At 37.2% G+C, this 20,701-nt stretch overlaps 2 protein-coding genes across 22 annotated transcripts in view; one reads left to right on the forward strand and one right to left on the reverse strand.

Annotated features, from left to right (window-relative positions):
• The window catches only part of LOC134527213 (serine/threonine-protein kinase dyf-5), a 407,519-nt gene that overhangs the window by 20,162 nt on the left and 366,656 nt on the right, over positions 1–20,701 (reverse strand). For 5 of the 20 annotated variants that reach the window (XM_063359703.1, XM_063359699.1, XM_063359701.1 and 2 more), the window contains exon 13: positions 4,994–9,818. The exons of 12 other annotated variants lie outside the window; for them this stretch is intronic. In XM_063359703.1, the coding sequence (XP_063215773.1) occupies positions 9,806–9,818 (13 nt within the window). In that variant the 3' untranslated portion in view covers positions 4,994–9,805. Of the gene's footprint in view, positions 1–4,992; positions 9,819–20,701 lie in introns of those variants that run through there. 3 more of the 20 variants (XM_063359698.1, XM_063359695.1, XM_063359697.1) reach the window with 1 other exon arrangement.
• The window catches only part of LOC134527212 (uncharacterized), a 97,196-nt gene that overhangs the window by 9,524 nt on the left and 66,971 nt on the right, over positions 1–20,701 (forward strand). The window lies entirely within an intron of this gene.

The raw sequence follows: 20,701 nt of genomic DNA on the forward strand, positions 1-20,701 counted from the left end.
GCCTAATCCCTTCATGTTTATCTAAATGTACCAACACATCTGTCTCAAAGTAACCGAAGGCACATTTTGACAGTTTCAACATTAAATTAGCTTTTTGCATCCTTTTCAAAACTTGTTCTAATCGATCAAGATGTTGATTAAACGTACTGCCCACTACTAGAATGTCATCCACATAGACTAAGCATGAACCCCACTTTAACCCTGCCAAAGTCTTATCCACGTATCTCTGAAAAATTGACGGGGCGGTTTTCAAACCAAAAGGTAGGGTTTCGAAACAAAAAGTACCATCGGTGGTAAAAATGCTGTTTATTCCTGATCCTGTTCAGCTATTCTTAGTTGGTGGTATCCTGAATTCATATCCAAGTGAGTAAAATACTTAGCACCAGTTAAGTGATTTAAGAAATCATCTATTCGAGGAAGGGGGTATTTATTGTCCTTAAGAATAGTGTTAAAACGACGGTAGTCCACGCACATCCTATAATTGTTGTCTTTTTTTCTAACGAGAACAACTGGTGAACACCAACTCGTGTCACAGGGTCTCACAAACCCATTCTTAATGTGTTCTTGTACTATGTTGTGAATAATTTCCCATTCCCCAGGAGAAACTCGATAAGGTACAGATGATATGGGTGTGCTGTGTGCTGTCCCCTGTATCCAGAAAAACTACTTCCTCTTTCATTCTGCCTATCTGGCTAGGGTCCCAACTGAAAACATTTTGATATTTATACAACAATTCTACTAGTCTGTTCTTTTGTTCCTCTGGTAACTCTAGATTAATGTATAATTTAGATACATCAAAATCAACATGATTTGTATCTCTAGCTTGTAACACATTTTCCTCAAACTCATTTAAATACCCTAATTTCATTCCCCTATGAAGAGTAACTGAGTGGTTAGTAGTATTTGTGACCCAAATGTATGACGTTTTCTGTTTACAATACTTATAGGTACAAGTATAGAATATCTGTTGTAAATATCCTCTTTAGGTTCTATCAGCACCTCATCAGGTAAATTATTTCCCTCAAAATTTATTTTGATAAGGTGATGCATCCTTGGCTCCTATCTAAAATGATTTTGAACTGTCACACAACCTAACCTTAAAACATTTTCTGGCTCAATTTGGCTTAACTCATGTTTTCCAAACTGACCTACATTATGATTAACCAGCTTTTGATACTGATATACTTGAGTTTTGTCCCTTTGTACTTTTGCTTTTAACCTCCCTAATTTCTGTATTTGTGTTGTTTACGAAAGGATCAGGACGAGTTATAGTCAACGACATTTTCTGGCCTCCCTTACAAGAAATTTCTGCTCCATATTTTGTTAGAAAATCACATCCTAAACTGATCTGTTTTATTGGGGCTTCCACAAGACCTACCGCATGCGAATAAAGATACTGTCCTAATTTAAATCTTAATTTGGCCATCTTGGTAACTTTCTGAACTCTTCCTGAGACTCCTGTAAAACCCTTGGTTCTGCGGGTTTACAACAACTTTTCAGTACTAAGCGGTCCTCAATTAGTGATACTGCGGCTCCTGTATCGATAAAAACAGGGATTTCTTTTCCGAACATTTTTGTTTTCTGACTTAAAATACTGTCACTTTGTAAAAGAGACATTTTATTAACAAGGGACGAGTTGTCACCCCGACCCCTATTCAGTTTCCCTGTTGTGACGTTTTAGTAATCTTTCATAAAGTGACCTGGTCGTTTGCATTTTAAACAAATCGACCTACGGTCTGAGGTCCACTGTGGTCTGTCAGTTATTTGTGGAAATGAATAATTTGGTGTCTGCCTGAAAAAATTGTTGTACTGATTTCGATGGTTTTGTGTTGGTGTACTGTTATTTATGTGATTTCCTCCCTGAGTCCTAAAATGTGACTGGTTGTGCCTGTAATCTCATCGGTCATCGTATCAATTTCCCAGCGTAACTGCTTTAATTGTCTACTAAACTCTATCAAACTGTCCTCAATTCTAGTGTTGATAAATGACAATTCTCTTTCTGGTGTTTGAACTTCTTTTAAGATTTCTGATAGGTACTTGTTCCTGTTTCGAATTTACCCATTGTGTCCTCTCATCATTCTTAACATAATACAGACCCGCCTCAATATTCCTCAGATTACCTAGTAACTGTTCCACACAATAAATATATAACCTTGCTAGCTTCATTCATCCTAGCCATCAAGTCGGTTACAAAGATTCAATACGTCGTACACAAATGACTCGAAAGGGTCATCTAATGCTTGTACTCGTGCCTGCAATCTTAATTCTAAGTCCTCTATGTGACCCACTCTCACAAAGGCATCCCTTAATTTGTTTGCTAATTCCTCAAATGTAGCCAAATTCTCCAATGTGCTCTCACAGCTGTCATACCATTTTAAAGCAGGCCCTCTTAAAAATGTAGGTTAGTATGACATTTTTGCTCATTCCACCCATTTACTTAGGCTTCTCTGCGAAACTGTTTTAAAAATTCCTCAACCTCCTCACATCTCTTTACAAAAAAATATCCAGGGTCCACAAAACACCTGCCTGTCTCCATGTTTAAATTCTGATCTTTCAATTTTGGTTTTATGTCGCTTAATTTATCTTTTAACACAACCATTTATTTTAGTTGCAGGTAATAAAATACTTTGATTATTGAAATGCCGATGTTGCAGGATAATCACTGTATCACAAAATCTCTAATTTACACTTTACAGGAGGAATGAATAAAATAGTGTTAATTGAGGAAAAACTAAAACTCATATAATACATATGTACCTCATTTCCTGTATGTATTCCTTCTTCAACTAGTACCATGTTTTCTTCCATAATCGTTGCACATTTAATTCTAAAATCAAGTTTGAAAAGAAGGGGCGTGACGATTATGTGGGAAAATTTTTTTTTGTTCGATAGTTATTCATAAAAACAAAAATCCATGGAAAGTACATTTATTTAAAAAGTTAAGTATAAAAGAGCATGCCAAACAATTTAAATTAATAAGTCATGCAATAAAAACCTTTCAACTTTAAATGAAAAAATAAAATCTGTGATTCAAATGCAAGCCGAACGAACACGTAACTATCGCCGTATACACACCACGAAAGAGTGCGGGCTATCAGATGTAGTTAACTCAGCACTCGACAGAGAGCGCGTGCTGCAGGCACTCGGCGAGATATCTATATTTGGCTACATGTGCGCGCTCTATACGGGAAGCAACATTACCAAACAGAGAGCGCGTGTTGCATGCATCGGCGAGATATCGATATTCGGCTACGTGTGCTCGCTCTATACGGAAAGCAGCATAACCAAACATTAATGATTGCAACAAGTGCTGGCTACATTTTTGTAAGCGGTACACAGACAAATAGATGAACGTTATAATGCTTAAAAAGTCTTTAAAAGAAAATTTACAAATGAGACAGCTTTGTTTTTCCATTATATAATAAGTAAGAGGTGATGTTCGAATAAATATTAGATTTCTATTTTAAAATACATATTTCTATACGGAAAAAATATCCACACAAAGCGGTTGGATTCTAATAACGGGACCAAAAATATCATGCGACGTTTACACCAGAGGTTTTTTTTAAATCCAAATTTTGTCGTCCTAAAATATGGGTGCGACGATTATGTGATAAAAGAGGGTACTTTAAGCTAAAGAAAAATTTAATGTGTGTACACACACACACACATACACACAAATACACACACACACAAGCCATGCCAAAAATCATCATAAAAAACAACAAAAAGTTTAAATTTATTTTTTAAAATTAATTTGTAATTGTATTGTATAAAAACTTACAAAACCTTTAGGTTGTGTTAAAAACGTTTCTGAAAAATTATTTTGCATCACACACATATTCTAATTTTACATTTAATCTCACTATTAGTTGGCACTAAATATTGTAGCGTGATGTTTTGTATCAACTGTAGCATGATGTTTTGTGTAGGTACTAGTTACTGTCTATGCACGTTACGCTTAACAATGTATCAATAATGTCGCCTACTGGGTTTGATTGGTTAGTGCACAGGTACATGGCTCTAAGAAGGAAGGGTGAAGGGATCCTTCTTTCCTCCTCCTCTGTATGAGAATGACCTCTACCAGTGCTAGGTACTCATGAGCATCTGGTCCTTCCTGGAGATGGTGCAGGCTGGGCTGAAAACCGCTGTTGAGGCTTCCCAGTGGGTTCCATTTTTCCCAGAAAGTATATACATCTAATCTTGGTATATCAGGTTATTAGCAAATGGTACACAATTGGGAGTGACAGCCTCCCCTTACAACCTGGCCTAGAACTGGTTGACTCTTCCTACTCTAAGGTCTGTAGATAGGCAGATCCTGGTCTTGACTGCTGTTCGACAGTTCCACTACAACTTCTATGTGACTCTCGCACTAATTTAACACGTACGGGCATGGGTCGTACTTTTGGGTAAAAAATCGCGGCGGGTTGCGCTCTTGTTACCCGACCCAACTAGCACATAGACTTTGAAGCTGGCGAGAGTGTTCAGCGCGGTGAAAGGCACGGTGGGCAAGCTCAGCTGCCAGTGGTGCCTCTCAGGCACAGACTACTGATTAGTAATCGTTCTTTTTACTGGTAGCTTAATTTCATTTTAGAATTTTGTTCAACATGTTTATGGTAGGATCATATTTAAAATGGATTTTAACATGGCATCAATATATTACATGTTATGTTGCTATAAATTTTGTTACCACCTATTAAAATTAATTTGTTGAGTTTTTGTTACATCTTAAGCTATTTTAATATACTGCTGGATATTTAATGTATACAACTAATCTTGAGAATTATATAAAAATAATTTATGTAAAAAAGGAAATAAAAAATCTTTAATTTTAGTTATTGTTGTAACTGAGGATCATGGAATAAACAGATTATTGTTTAACTGTTGAATTGTGAAAGGTAGTTAGTAGCTTCCTCCAATCTTGCAAATGAACAAGCTACGTAGGTTAATAAAAGTTGCCATGTTGGCATCAGAATTTAAAATAAAAAACAATTTTATTACAAAACATTTATTTTGTTATATGTACAATGGCATATTTAATTCATAAATAACATTAAGCTATACATTCTTTTAAACTGTAAATTACTAGCTATGACCCAGTTTATCAGATGTTGACTTTAGGTAAAAACTTAAAATTACAACAGTAAAAACATAAAACTATAACTACATAAACGTGATTTACCTAGTATGCTTAAAGAAAATGAGTTTTTTACATTGTGTAATTTTTTTTAAAATCAAGTTGAATTCTACAATGATAAAGTTGGTAAGAAACTAGTCTACAAAAGTTACAAGAGCATGGTTGCTACAGGACTAGAAAACAGGGAAATGTCAGGGAAATTTAAATGGTCAGGGAATTCCAGGAAATGTCAGGGAAAATTCTATGAATTCTGGAAATTTTAAAGTTGCGTATAATTCAAACAAACCTTTGTTTTGATCCGCTCGTACCGCTACCGAACGACTCCGCTAAAAGGCTGCTGCTTAAGGCACACTGCAAATGCAACTTTTTTTAACTTGGTCTACGATTCTCCGTTGCAATAGGCTGCTGTTAAAACCACCCACCATAACTTCTGGCCAATCCAGGCACTCGTTTATTCACTAGCGAACCCAGACCTTCATTTGTTCGTGTTTTGCTATTTTCTAATTTGCCCTTGAGACTTTGTATTATGTTCCGTTCCATGCAGTGAACTACAGAACGGGCATGGCGTCGTTTATCTTTTGAAGGCTATTTTCACGTGAAATAAGGTGAGTACAAAGCTTATTACGAGAATTTAAAGGCGTTGTTTCAGGTAAAGTTAGTTTTTGATGCGATCATAAGAAAATAAAGTGCAGTTTGATAAAGAGGCAATACCAATTCTCATTTTTAAAACTACCAAGCTGATACGAAAACACGTGGCTTTTGTATGCGGTTATGTTTTTGCATTTTTTCTAACTATTTTTTTTAATTGCTTTTTTTTTACCGTTATAATCCATGAGTTCTGTTGTGTGACACATTGTGTATAAAAAAAAATGCATAACTGAACATGTTTTTCCCCAGAATCGTTAGTTAACATTGTAAGATTGTAAGAGTATTGCATATTGTAATATGCTATTGTAATTCTCTAAGTAGGCCCGTTATATTGCTAGGTGTGAATTTGTAATAGTTTTTGTATTTGTGTAGTTATATTTTTTTAAGAATTCATAAACAATAATATTTTAACCTAACCTGAGAATATTAACAAGTACTTTTTTTTTAGCTTAGAGATGTCGAATAAAACTACTTTTAAGGAGAATTGGCTCAAGGAGCCACAGTTTCAGCATATCAAACCCTCTGCTAAAAACATAAATTCTGCGTACTGCAGTTTGTGCTACGAAAGTATTCAACTCAGCAATATGGGTCGAAGAGCTCTCACCAGCCATGTCGAAGGAAAAAACAACACAAAGCTAAAGTATTAGCGAAGGAAAGCAGCTATGCTATTCAAATGTTTACGGCAAGTATTACTTCTGAGGTAAGCAATTTTTTACTATGACAGTGGTAAGCTTAATATGTAGTTACTAATGGCAGTAGACATTGAAAGTAGTTACAGTAAGTCCTCGGTTTACGTCGGGGTTACGTTCCTGAAAACCGCAACGTAAATAGAAACGACGCAAAATGAGCCATGTTTCATGCCACCGGCCGGCCACGGCCCAAGGTCGGCCGGAAGCGCTGGCATACAGACGTGACAACGGGCAATTTTATCAGCAAATGACAACCGACAGCGTGGGAAACAAGTCCAACTAGTACTTCTCAGCTTTATAGAATGGTTATTTAACCAGCTGCTTTATTACCTTTATTGATTGAAATATAAAAACAGATATATAGTCGTTTGGAAGACATCTTATGAAGAAAAAATCATAAATTGCAGTGAGCTGATACTGTAGGCCTATTACAAACGCATTTAATCATGATAAAGTTAACAACGGCACGTTTAAAACTCCGGCCAACTCAATGATATCATAGCGACTTAAGTGCCAAGGAGTTGGATGAAAAGGGGTAGGAGAAAATGCTGTGTCATTGCGGGAAGTAGATAACACTTCTACGTGCGAGATACGTGGGTGGCCGAGCGGGCGGGCTGGTAGTATTGCATCACCGCGCGGAGAGCAGCGGAGAGCAGGAAGCGTCCCTCATGATATATGATAAGATAAGGCGGTGAACGTGTAGCTTACGCTACATAGCATAAATTAACTACCAAAGGAAACAAAGAATTATAAACTAATTATATACGGTGTTTTGGTTAAAATAAAGATTTACGGTAATTGTAAACAACGTTATTGTGAATCAGCAACAACTTAAATTGAAACATGAGTACTCAAACATTAGCAACGTTAATCCGAAACGATGTAAATAGAGGACTTACTGTACTTATTTGAACCTAGATTAAAAAAAAAAAAAAAAAAGGGGGAGTTATTCTTTAGGAGAAAACTTTTACATAAAATTAAAAAAAATCCTTAAATTAATGCATTCACATGTTTCCTGATGTGTTTTCCAATCATTCTGCAAGAACACATTTTGATTTTTCAAGTAGTTTATCTACATTATAAATACTGTAAAACAGTGATGTTGGTTAACCAACCATTGAAATGAATTTGTAAAATTTTGATGAACTTAGTCATATTAAAAAGTCTTTGATACATAGTTAACCTAATCAAATAGCAACATTATTCCTCTGCAGGTATCTTATAATGTATCTAACCAAACCTCACAAAAGCAATTAACTTGGAATATTTTATTAAAATATCCTTCAGCAATAGTAAAGGTAGTATTAAATCATTATTCCAGTAACATATATTTCATTTATTTATTCCAATAATTAGCTACTGTCAACATTTATTCTTATGGCCCTACTTGTATGTATATTGTGTTTTAAATTCAACAGCTTAAGTATTTCTATAACCATTCTAAATTAGTGTAAAACAATTTGGTAATAATAATTTGAATTACTTACTTTTCACCTTAAATTTTTTGTGTAAGACTTGTTGGCATTAATTGCAATAAACTCTCCTTCAGCTATTGAGCTTATTGAACTGCAACCTTGCAGCTTAAATCAGGTATAAAAAATAAGTAAATAAAAGTTTTTTGTTCTTTTATTTTTTCATTTATATTTATAAATTTTAAACAATGTCATAATTGTTATTTTTAGTTAATGAGCCCAAATGGTTACACAGCAGGGGTTTAGTAAGGGTCTTGGTGTATTCAACTATTGTTTCACATTAAAAAAAAACTGGATTTATAAACCTACAGGTACTTTGAAAATTGATATGTTACACATGCCAACTTAAAAAAATTAAATTAAATTCCGTAAATGGATTGAGTTCTTGTTTTTGTTTTCTAGGCGCTCCCAGATAACAAGGGTCAAGTCGAAAATCTGAGCAATCCTGAAGTGGTGACAGAGTCGCCTACAAAGCATCAGCCTTCATCCTCTTCATTCAGCAGCAGTGCAGTTACTTCTGAGATATATGGTCTCAACAAGTACCTATTGAGGGATGGTCTCAAAGGCAGAAATATTGTGGTGCTTGTCAAATGTGATAAACCACACATCAATGTCTGTTGCAGCAAAGGCTGTTGACATTTTTCCGAAAATGTTTCCTGACAGTAAAATTGCTGCACGAATGCAGTTAGGCCGGGCTAAAATGGCCCACAATATTGTTTTTGGTTTAGCACCATACTTTCACACAGATATTCTTATTACGCGTTCACGCCGTAAATTCCTCAAAAAGACCTCGTTATAGCCATGTTCTCAGTATTACCGTGCTCGCTATAACGGGATTCTCCTGTATTTGTATATTTTTCCTCGGTGGTGTTGCAGTGTAGACACTTGTGTATTTTTTTCATTTTTTAACTACGCAACCTTGTATAATTCATGACAATTATAGTGTATGTTAGCCCACTTTGTGCAACCTGATTTGTGCTGAACATGGCTTAAAAACAAAGAAAACAAATAGATACACTGAAATTGCTGTTTTCCATGCCTGATTTCACATCCTGAGAGCTTATTGCAGTGTGTAAGAATTAATATGTTTTATACGTAATTTGTGTAATATAGTTTCTTAACATAATTAGTTCTATACATCAAAAATTATGATTAAGTATATGTGATTGACAGTTTAATGCAACTTATTTCAAAGATGAAATTCCAAAGATGTATTTATGATTTTAGTGAAGGAGGTTAGTAATTCATGGATGTAATTTATGCTATATGAGCTTACAATATGCAATTAACATAATTTTTGGTGATATTGTCTTCAAAAACTTAATTTTTTGGTGAGGTTTTTGGATAGTATGTAAATTTTTTCATGTGTTTTTGTTTAAACTTTTTACTCTTAGTGGGTTTTTTACAGTGTAAATTAAATTGTGTATTTATGTAATTTGTATAGTATTTAAAGTTATTTTGCAGGTGAAATGAAATATGCTTAAGTAAGTGTTCATATGACTAAATGCTCAATATACAGTAAAAACGAAAGTGGTCCTCTTTAATGGCCCCACTAGAATTTTTAGTGTAATCGTGTTTAATATAGACATATTGAAATAAATATTAACCGTTTTTGCAGCATTCACAATTCTACCGTCAAAATAACAGAAAAAAACCTTATTTTACCTCATGCTGAAATTTTTATATTACATTTAATTATATGCATGTTAATATTTATGATACGTACTTCAAAAGAAAGTCAGGGAATTCTAATATTCTATTTCTGTAGCAACCATGAAGAGAAAATTTTAAAGTCATTGGACAAAACATAATGTTTATCACAGTTTCTTGGAGGCACCTGACATGATGCACCACAGAATTCATTTCAGATACCTGAAAAAAAAATATTAAAAATAAATACATATATATATAGATACATACACATACACACCACATACAATCGAACCTCGAAAAGTCGAAAACCTCCCAAACTCGAAAAAATGTTGTGTTCCCTTCCATTCAAGCTCCAAAACCTCCGTTGCTCGAAATATTAACCCTCTATTAGTCAAAATAATCAGTGAGTCTCTCCAAGCTGTTTTGGTACAGATTTCCCCTCCATTACTCGAAAAATTTAATTGGACCTCTGTAACTCAAACATAGCAATGTGTTATTTCACAACCTTTACAACTTGATTATTTGAAACATATAACCTCTATAGTTCGAAGAAAAATAAGTTACAGACTTTATGAATTTTTTGACAATGTAAGTACACCATTGTTTCTTAGAAATCAATTTAGGAGTATACAATAAATAGGATTACCACGAATTTATGACTCACGTGTTTGCTTGCTTGGTGTCAGGTGTTTAATTTTATTATTTTTGATTTTATTTGAACTTTAGCGCAGCAAGTCATTTGTTGTCGACTGTTACACATCAATTTGTACAACAGTTTACAAACAAAATTGTTAAAACATGAGTGCTGTGAAACGTAAACTGAAAACTTTGAGTCTCACTTTGTTAACTGCGATGATGGAGTTATGACTACTGAGACATTATCTGATGACAAAATTATTGATTCAGATGCTCAGAAAACTGATTTTATGATTTAGATGACATAGAAGACTCGAAAAATACTAAATGCGATCCATGGGTTTCCATCAAAGAGGCAAGAACCGCATTTAATACTTTACAGAATTTTATAGAGCAAACCAGCAACTCTGAAGAACAAGAATTTTCTGATCTTTGTACCTTAGACAGTGCTATAGATAGAGAACAAATTAATTATCTGATGCAAAAAAAAATTACTGACTTTTTTTATTTTACCTCTCTAACTCAAAATGTATAATAATGAATCTCAACCTCTTTATGTCGAATCAAAATCCACTTAAGTTGAAATCCTCCATAAGTCGAAAACTCAATAAATCAAATTTTTTGGCGTCTCCCTTCTAGTTCGACTTACAGAGGTTCTTCTGTACCGTGTTTTCTCGAATAATTGTCACACTTTTTATTCTAAAATCGTTTTAAAAGTAGGGGTGCGACAATTATACGGGAAAAAAATTTTTGTTAGATAAAGTTATTCATAAAAACAAAACCAATTCATGAAAAGTACGTTTATTTAAAACGTGAAGTATAAAAGAGCACGCCAAAAAATTTTAATTAATAAGTCATGCAACAAAAAACCTTTCAACTTCAAATAGAAAATAAAATCTGTGATCCAATTGCAAGCCGAATGAACGCGTAACTATCGCCGTATACACAGGAAAGAGTGCGGGCTATCAGATGTAATTAACTCAGCACTTGACAGAGAAAGCACGCTGCATGCACTTGGCGAAATATCGATATTCGGCTATGTGTGCGTGCTCTATACGGGAAGTAACATAACCAAAGAGAGAGCGAGCGTTGCATGCATCGGCGAGATATAAATATTAGGCTACGTGTGCGCGCTCTATACGGGAAGCAACATAACCAAACATTAATGATTGCAACAAGCGCTGGCTACATTTTTGTAAGCGGTACACCCCGGTGACGCAGACGAAAAGACAAATGTTATTACGTTTAAAAACGTTTTTAAAAAAAAATTTACACATCAGACAACTACGTATTTCCGATAATTAAATAAGTAACAGGTGGAGTCATGCGAGTATAGGCTTTTTAGGTTGATCCGAGGTTTCAAGAAATGTTTCGAGTTCGAGTTAAATTTGAGTCGAGTAGTAAAATCCATAAATATCCATTATTTATATATAACTGTCATGTTTAAAGAAAAGCAAATATCAAGGCCCTATACAAATCTCAGGTGTGAGGATTCTCATTGCTGCAAATATTTTCATGGTCTTTAATAATTTTGTTTCTTTTGAAAATGCAGAGTATTATTAAAATTTACCTGTTTCTAAAAAAAAAATATATAAAGGCATGTTTTAATCACCGACACCGAGCAAAATTTTATTCAAAACCATAGCATAAGTGCAAAAGTATTTGTCAACATTCTTACCAGTCACCTAGCTGCAGGGTATATTAAGGATTACCACTGTACCAGGAAATTCATGTAGCCATACAATAAATATCAACTTTTTTTTAGAATAGCTATACTATATATATTTTAATATACATGCCTAAGCCTGAACATAACTCAATATTTAAAAAAAAAAAGACAGCAACATTTTACCATAGGAATGATCATAATCAACATTTTTGTGAAAGTCTTTCATGGAGAAACACCAGCTGTTCAATGTGCTCTGGAGCAGTTTTCTCGGCATGTGGATACAGTAGAATCTCGTTATAAAGTACATCAATAAAGCCTAAACTTTTATACTTAGTAACCAAAGTACTTTATTCTGAAAGTTACCTTTAAAATGTAGTATTTTTTTAATTTTTAAAAATAAAGTAGTAGGTGATCAAATGTTACATTACCTTGGAAGCAATATTTGTAAAACAACAAGAATTTACAAAAATTACTGAACTTAATACAGTAGCCTAAATTCTAGGCCTACATATACAAAATTTATATCTGTAGATGACAAATGACAAATAGTGTAAACTATTTTACAGATATGTAAATTTATTGGGATAGAATTCCCTCATCATCTTCTAGGCGAAGTCTCTTGCGACCAGCAGTTAAGGATGACTGTTCATACAGTATAATAATTTTTTCGCGATCATTTATTATAGTTGACAGAGTAGTGGGCACCAAACCAAATGACCATGACACATCTGCATTTTTCCTGCCTTTGTCAACTTCTTTTAAAATTTCCACTTTTTCCTTCAAAGTAAACTGCTTGCATTTCTTTTTATCTTTTTGGCCATCCATCCTGATTAAACCATTCAATTAACAATATTGTATGCCTCGTGCCACGCAAAATGTAAACAAACCAACCATCCATAGATAACCATAGCTCGCACTAGTAGTGCGCGTCGCAAGCATGGCTGTGCCAGGCAACATTCCGACCTTCATGGTGTGCCGGAAATTAGGTATTTCAACACTTTTTTTTTAATTGTTATTATAATTATTATTATTTTTGGAAATTTTATTTTTCTTTATAATGTGGTTACAATTGGGTGATTTACACTTTGTTAGGCTGGTGTACTCTACGTAGTTAAAGTTTGTGTCAGTCGACTGAGGCAACTTTTCTCAGGGACTTATCTGATCTTTTGCAAATCTAAAACATCATTGGCAGCCTGTTTGAAATTTCACCCGCTTGCAGTCACGTCCCCAGCCTGTAACATTACTTCCCTGCATGACTAAAACTGCATACAACAGCTCTGGACGAGTTGTTACCATTTCTCAGAGACGAGCTTACCATAGCTTTTACCGTCACGCATAAGTCTTAGGTTCCCTCCTCGAAAGTCACGGCTAGGACACTCGTTCCCAGCGTCGTTGCGTTTTTTGACCCCCCACCCCTCCCAGCTCCCTCTCGTTTCTGAGAATTTAGCCCAGGACTATTGACCTGACGTGATCCCCGCCAGGCAGTGATTGACTCCAAGGACGACTTGCCATAAAAAAAAAAATGTGTGCAAGGATGGACCACACACGACATCTAGCGGCGGACATAGTAACTTCTTCTCTTGTGGCCAGCTTGTGAAGCTGACCCCGCGACATCTTGTGGCAACTCTGATAACCTCACCGCTACCTTCCCCTGTAGGTCGCCAGAGCGCAGCACCCGACTGCGGCTTTAACCCTAGGCTATAGCAAAAGTCTCGGGCGAGTCGATTCTTTTTTATTTCAGCACCCCTTCAACAGGTAGCGCTAAATTCCGCCAGTGCTAACAACTTCTAGATTTCATCAGAGGTTTTTTCCGATTCCCACTCGGGGAACTTTGGAACCTTTCGGTCCGGACCCCTCAGTCTCCCCCTCCACTTTTGATTGAACATTTACTTTTAATTACGAGACGCGGCTCCTCTGCAGACAATTCGCGTCACGATTCCAGACTGACTGTTTGTGATTACCAGCGGATCGACGAGACGCACTACAAGACTACCATCCGGCCCTAACCGACGATGTAGTCGTCTAGACAAGGGATGCTATTCCCGTAAATTTCTTTAAGTAGTTTAGTCCGTCTGTATAGTGCAATGAATAATAGGTTTTTCTTTTAAATAATTTTCTTTTTGAAATGAGGGAAACGTCCGCGCCTGCCGCGTATCCACGAGCTGCAGATCCGGTCTTGCTACAGTTCAGAAAATAGAAGCCAATTTCCCTGTCTGACAGGGTCCAAGAGCCGGATGCCGAATTGGCATTTTCACCACCCTTCTCAACAACACACAGGTGCCCTGGCATCATGTTCATGACTGATCTCCGGGAAGCGAAGCACCGACCTCCGGTGCTACTGTATTCATAATTTTTTTTTGAACTTTCTTAAATTACGCCGACAGACGAAGCTCGTCATATAAACATCATTTCTGGACTTTAAGAAAGATACTGGGTTGGTTTAAACATATTTGTATTTTTTTTATTGGTTTACGTATTTCTTTAATTAAACCATTTTATAATCTAATTTAGGGCCAGCCCATATTTTTTTAAATATATCTGAGAGCTATTTAATTAAGTAATTGAAATTGTATGTTAATACCTTGTATATCTGTTATAAATAAATTTTCCTTTAGTAAATTTGACGTAATTATATTCAGATGGAATCACACCTTGTTTCTATTCATTTCTAATATCATTTTGAAACCTTAAAGATCCCCAGCACAAAAATGGTAGCAGAGCTGGTGCTTTCTATTTTATTAGTGTGTGATTTTGTCTCTAAACAATCCCAGTAAAAATAACATAAAGTAAAGTAAACTTTTGATTTTTGATTTTTTTATTATAAATTTTTTAAGCGGGCATCTTTATAGATTTTTTTTAGCGCGAATATAAGTAACTTTAATTTTAAATCCTTATAAGTAATAGTAATCTAAGTTTCGTGCAAGACGTCGCCCAGCGGTCCTCAGCTGTCCCAACCGCGCGGCACGTTATCAGACGTGCTCCACACAAGGTCACAGACACCGCTCACCCCTTTCATCCCGCCCGAGCGCCGCCGCGCGGAGCGACGACCGGTGTTATTTTATCAAGCTTGCGTGCGTGCTTGCACGGGGCTAACCCCCCCCCCCCCCCCCCCCTTCACCACGCCTCACCACCTGTGAGGACACTGCCCTCCTTTCTTCGGTGGGAATGCAAAGTTATAAGTACGCGACCCACTGATTGTGTATAGTCAGGGCGCAACCAAATAGTTTAAGTGTAATTTAAGTTAAAGTTAAGAGTGTTTTGTGCATTGTATGTAAGCCTAGAGTAAGAGTTATATGTTTCTTTAGAGTTTTTAAAATAAGTTAACCATGATCACTTCGCAGTATCTCCTTAAGGACGAGATAATATATGAGCCCACACTTCGAGGACAACCGACCTCAGGAGATGCCCAAGAGCTCAGGAAACGACTTAGAGCCGTTTGCCAGAAACAAGTACCGCCAGTTCTTTGGAATGTAAATTTGGACCCACTAGAGGAGTTCAATATTGTCTGTAGTAAATTCCAAGACATAACCGCACATGCTAATCATGTTTACAACGAGACAAACAAAACAAACATATTACGAATCATCACACGACTTAACCACGTCGCCACTAGATTCCCCAACCTGTCTGTATTATCAGGAGGTAAATTGAATGGTATCTACACCAAAGAAATTGACAAATGACGACAACAAATACCTGACCTCACACATAAGTTGAGTACAAAACTCACTACCTTACAGGAACCCCTCTTCGAGAGTATTATTGACATAATTCCCAGCCCTCAGGAACAAATGTCTGGTACAAGTACACAGCCTGAAGCGGCGCCGACAGAAATACCGGGACTACAGACCAAGATCACTCTGGTGTCTTCATTACCAGCATTGCCCCCGCCTCCGCCTTCACCGCCTCTACCAGTTTCCTTTCAATCAATCCCGTTTCCTGCAATCACTACTATTGGCTACCCATCCACCCACATGTGGTTTCCCTCCGCCTCTATCGCGAGGCCTGTACCTCAGCCAGTCACCAAGGTCACCTACACTCGACCTATTCCCGAAGTCATTGCACACCCCTCCCATCTCACCCAACCAATGTACCTACCACCAACCATGGCAGGAATATTTAACCCATACTACCAGTTCCAGTCAGCATTTTCATCCTTCCAGACCACCCCAGAACTCCACACTCCCTCTGCGACCGTTGGAACGCAAATATCACCCCTACCTCAGGTAAGTGCATCTACACCGCGACTTCGCTTGCACAGTTCACCGCCATGACAGCCATTCCCCAACCAGACCTACAAATTCCCCAAGTCAGTCCTTCAACCTCGTACCTCCCTCTGGCACCTGCAGCACTCCTCCCTCTACACAACCCTAATCCTGCGCCAAATCACCCACCACCACCACCACCTGGCCAAGGTCAAACAACCCATTTCTACAACAAAATCGCCCACCCAGCAGAAAGACTACTCACCAATCTCCCGGAAACCAATGGATTGGATCCTAAAAAACTAATTGAGTTTTTGCGAAAGTTGCTCAAACTACACCAAAAATGCAACCTACCAGACAAAGAATTGTTTGAGATAGTTTTTCCCCTTACCCACCCCCCTCTCAGCGAACGAACCTCATTGGCCGTAGAGAATAACCTAACCTTCGATCAGTACCATGCTGACATACTAGATTTTTTTATTCCAGCGCGCATGCTCACAAACCTGCGGCTTGATTGGTACAACAGGCTTCAACAGAAAGACGAATCACTAAGCAAATACATTGCTAACATTAAGGAGGCCGCACGAGTTATTCGATTAGGCGCTTCAGAGTGCGAAATCGTTTCTAATATCCCAGATGGAATTAGTCCTGCAGAGCGATCACGAGCCGTTTTTCAAAGCAGACCATATACTTTTGCGGAGCTGGACCGTTTGTGTATACATGCCACTAATGTAGAATTCGCCGACTACCAAAGGAATCGTTACCCAAGTTCCCTTGATCGACACCCCGTTCTGTCAGTGTCACAACCCCAACCAAGAAAAGAGAACATGAACACTATTCCCAAAACAAAACAAAATGATTACATTCACCATCAGAGTGGAATGCCGTTTTGTAAATTCTGTAAAAGAACCGGGCATGTGATTGAACAATGCCGCACAAAATACAGACAGAAAAATTATTACCACAACAACAACAACAACAACAACCAAAAAAATGAGTAATGAGGTGGCTAGAGAGAAATTTCTCTGTGCCACCTAAACAAAAATCATCTTCAGATAATTTCTGCAATACAGTCACTACTCCGCATGCACCGAGTAAATACAATAACAGATCTAATTACCACCCAAGGAGTAATCACACTATACAACAACAACAAAAATGCACCAAAAAATTCAAATAAGTCACAAAACTCAAACAAGTCTCGTAGAAAGCAAAAACGCAAAATGTACACAAATTCAAATAAGTTAAAAAATTCTACCGACTCTAGGGCACATTGTGCAAAATGTATAAATCCAAAAAATTCAGGCAAGAGGACATGTCATATATATTCGCAGGTTTACCAACAGTATAACTTATCCGAGCACTTTAATTGGCAAACACGAAGTTCCAGGACTGATTGATACCGGCTCAGTCCGAAGTTTTATTAAAGCAAATCTTTTTCATGTGTTGCAAAAGGAGAAATTGGTTCAGGAAATTAAACCAGTAAAAATACAATGTTTCACCGCATCAGAGCAACCATTAAGTGTTAACCAAGTAGTCGTCATTAAAGTTAAAATTGATTTATTTACCTGGATGTTTCCATTTTTAGTTTCACAGGATTTAGCTACTGATCTAATTTTTGGATTGGATTTCATTTCTAAAACAGGATTAATAACTGATTTGCAGGAAAGAAATTTCAAATTCAAATTTAATAAATTTGTTATCCCATTTGCTTCACCTAAAATACAGCATCAGAGTAATGTGAATGCAATCCATACCAAAGCTGAGGATGAATGTGAGTTATCCCTGACACACCTCAAAACATCGCAAAGAAAAGCAGTGGAAAATCTATGTCATAACTTCCCAGATATCTTGACAAAAAAACTAGGTCGCACTCACTTAGTGCAATATGATATAAAACTTTTGGATAAATCCCCAGTCAGGTGTCACCCGTATCAATTATTGGGTCCCAAAATGGAAATCATGCGCGAACACATACAAGACCTATTGGACAAGGATGTAATTGAACCATCGACTTCCAGTTTTTCCTCTCCTGCACTTTTGGTCCCCAAATGTCAAGGTCGACGCTTAGTTGTGGATTTTCGAAAAATCAACAAACAGATAGACATAGAAATGGTACCATTACCTGACTTGAATTCAGCTTGCCATTGGTTTAGCAAAGCCAAAAATTTTAGCGTTTTTGATCTTAATTTGGCCTACCATCAAATACCACTAACACCGAAGTCAAAACACATCACCGGCTTTTGCGTGCCCTGGAATTTGTATCAATATAAAGTAGTTCCTTTTGGCCTAGCCACAGGCGCACAGGTACTTACTCGCCTCCTAGACCAAGTTTTTGGCAATTTAAAATTTAAATTTCTATTTAATTACCTGGATGACGTTGTTGTGTATTCCGAATCTTTTGAAGATTACATAGCTCATTTGTTCTCACCACCCGGCTGCGTAGAGCAGGACTGACAGTAAACACAAACAAGGTTAAATTTGCAGTTTCTGAAATTTCTTTCCTAGGACACATAATTTCCAGTAGAGGAGTAACAATTGACGCAAACCGCACCCAAGCCATAACAGATTTCCACCCTCCAAAAGATTTATTGGAATGGCTAATTACTATGCCAAATTCATCCCAAATTTTGCAGAACATGCAGCCACTTTAAATGCACTTCGGAAGAAAAACACATCATTCAATTGGGGTCCTGAACAAGACAAAGCCTTTATTTATTTCAAACAAGCTACAGCCAGCCCACCTGTGTTTCGAATGGCGGATTTCACTAAACTAATCATACTACAGACAGATGCATTGAGTGTCGCCATTGGTGCAGTTCTATCACAAGAGTTCCATGGCCACAGGCAACCAATAGCTTACGCCTCTCGCAACCTAACTCATCAAGAGAAGAAATCGTCCTCAGTTTATGAACTGGAGTGCCTAGCAGTTGAATTCGGAATCGACAAGTTTCGGCAATACCTTGAGCACATGGAATTTTTATTAGAGACCGACAATCAGGCACTTGCTTAGCTTTTGGCTCACCCCAAGCAACTAGGAAAACTAGGCAGGTGGATAGCAAAAATCTATTCACTTAAATTCACTATTCAACATATCAGAGGTACGCATAATATCATAGCAGATGCTCTTTCTCGAATGTTCGAGAATCCCTCCAAATCTAATCTTCAGGAGGAACCCCCAGTTTCATTAATGCTCTACTCACTGATATTCCTTTAGCTTTTTCAGACTTACAGTGTCACCAAAATTCAGATCCTTACATTTCAGATATTATTCAGGAAATAAAATCAGGTACACCGCCAAAATATTGCAAGATTTCAAAAGGTCTCCTGTATCGACGAACAGCACAATGTAAAACTTACTGAATTTCCCTTCCTCAGAATTTAAGAGACATGGTATTTAAATATTATCACAGCTCACCCATTGGAGCACACCAGGGCACATACAAAACAATTGATGGCATACGCTGCCATTTTGTTTGGGATGGAATGCACAGACATTGCTGAGAAGGTAGAATTATGTAAATTATGCGCCCTGAGTAAACCAGCACAGAAAACACAATTTGGATTTTTAACATCAGATGTGGCCGAAAGGCCTATGCAAAAATGATTTATAGATTTTGTTGGCCCCTTCCCCCGTTCTAAAACTGGACACATCATTCTTCTCGTAGCTATTGATGCATTTTATAAATTTGTATGGCTCATTCCCCTCTGGCGAGCCACCACAGAAACCACAATACAAGCATTGAAAAATAATATTTTTAAAATATCAGGCTTACCTTCAATAAATGTGTCAGATAACGCATCACTATTTACATCCACACTTTTCAAGAATATGTGCTTTTCCCATGGCATACAGCATGTAACCACCTCTCCCTATTATCCACAGCCTTCACATGCGGAGCGTTTTAATAGGAACCTCCGATCCGCTTTAATAGCGTATCATGCGAATTCGCAGGATAAATGGTACACTAATTTGGTCTATTTAACAAATGGCTTTCAACTATGCCCGGCATGAGGGACACAAAACCACACCTTTGAAATCATGTTCACGTATAAACCCAACAATCCACTTTCTAATCTCTGGTCATTACAAGAGCTTCTCCCAGATAACCCTCGCAACATAAAAGAGGTTTGGAGAAGGGCTCAGCATAACCTGAACTTAGCCCATGCGGCAAGCAGGCAGAAATATAATAAGAAACTTTCGCCTAATCCATACAGGTAGGTGATATGGTGTTGTGCAGATCACACCCACTAAGTAAGGCGATCGACAAGTGATCAGCCAAACTTGCTTATCGCTGGAATGGCCCGTGGCAAATCCAGTACTTTCTAACCTCAGTAACGGTTGCCCTAGCCGACCCAAGTTCTGGTGCGTACATAACGCGCGCTCACATTTCGCATCTACAGAAGGTGCACCCCAACTTAAATTAGGTGCAGCCCTCTACTCCTATCCGAGGAGTTTTAAACAAAGCTTCGGCATGCCATCTGCAACACGCAGTGTTGAGATACAAAAATCCTAGGTTCTAATTATAAGTAATAAAAATCCATGGTACTAGTTTGTAAGAGTGTTTACATTTCAGATGTTTAAACTTAAG

Source organism: Bacillus rossius, chromosome 1 (genome assembly GCF_032445375.1).
Source record: "Bacillus rossius redtenbacheri isolate Brsri chromosome 1, Brsri_v3, whole genome shotgun sequence".
NCBI classification, from domain to species: domain Eukaryota; kingdom Metazoa; phylum Arthropoda; class Insecta; order Phasmatodea; family Bacillidae; genus Bacillus; species Bacillus rossius.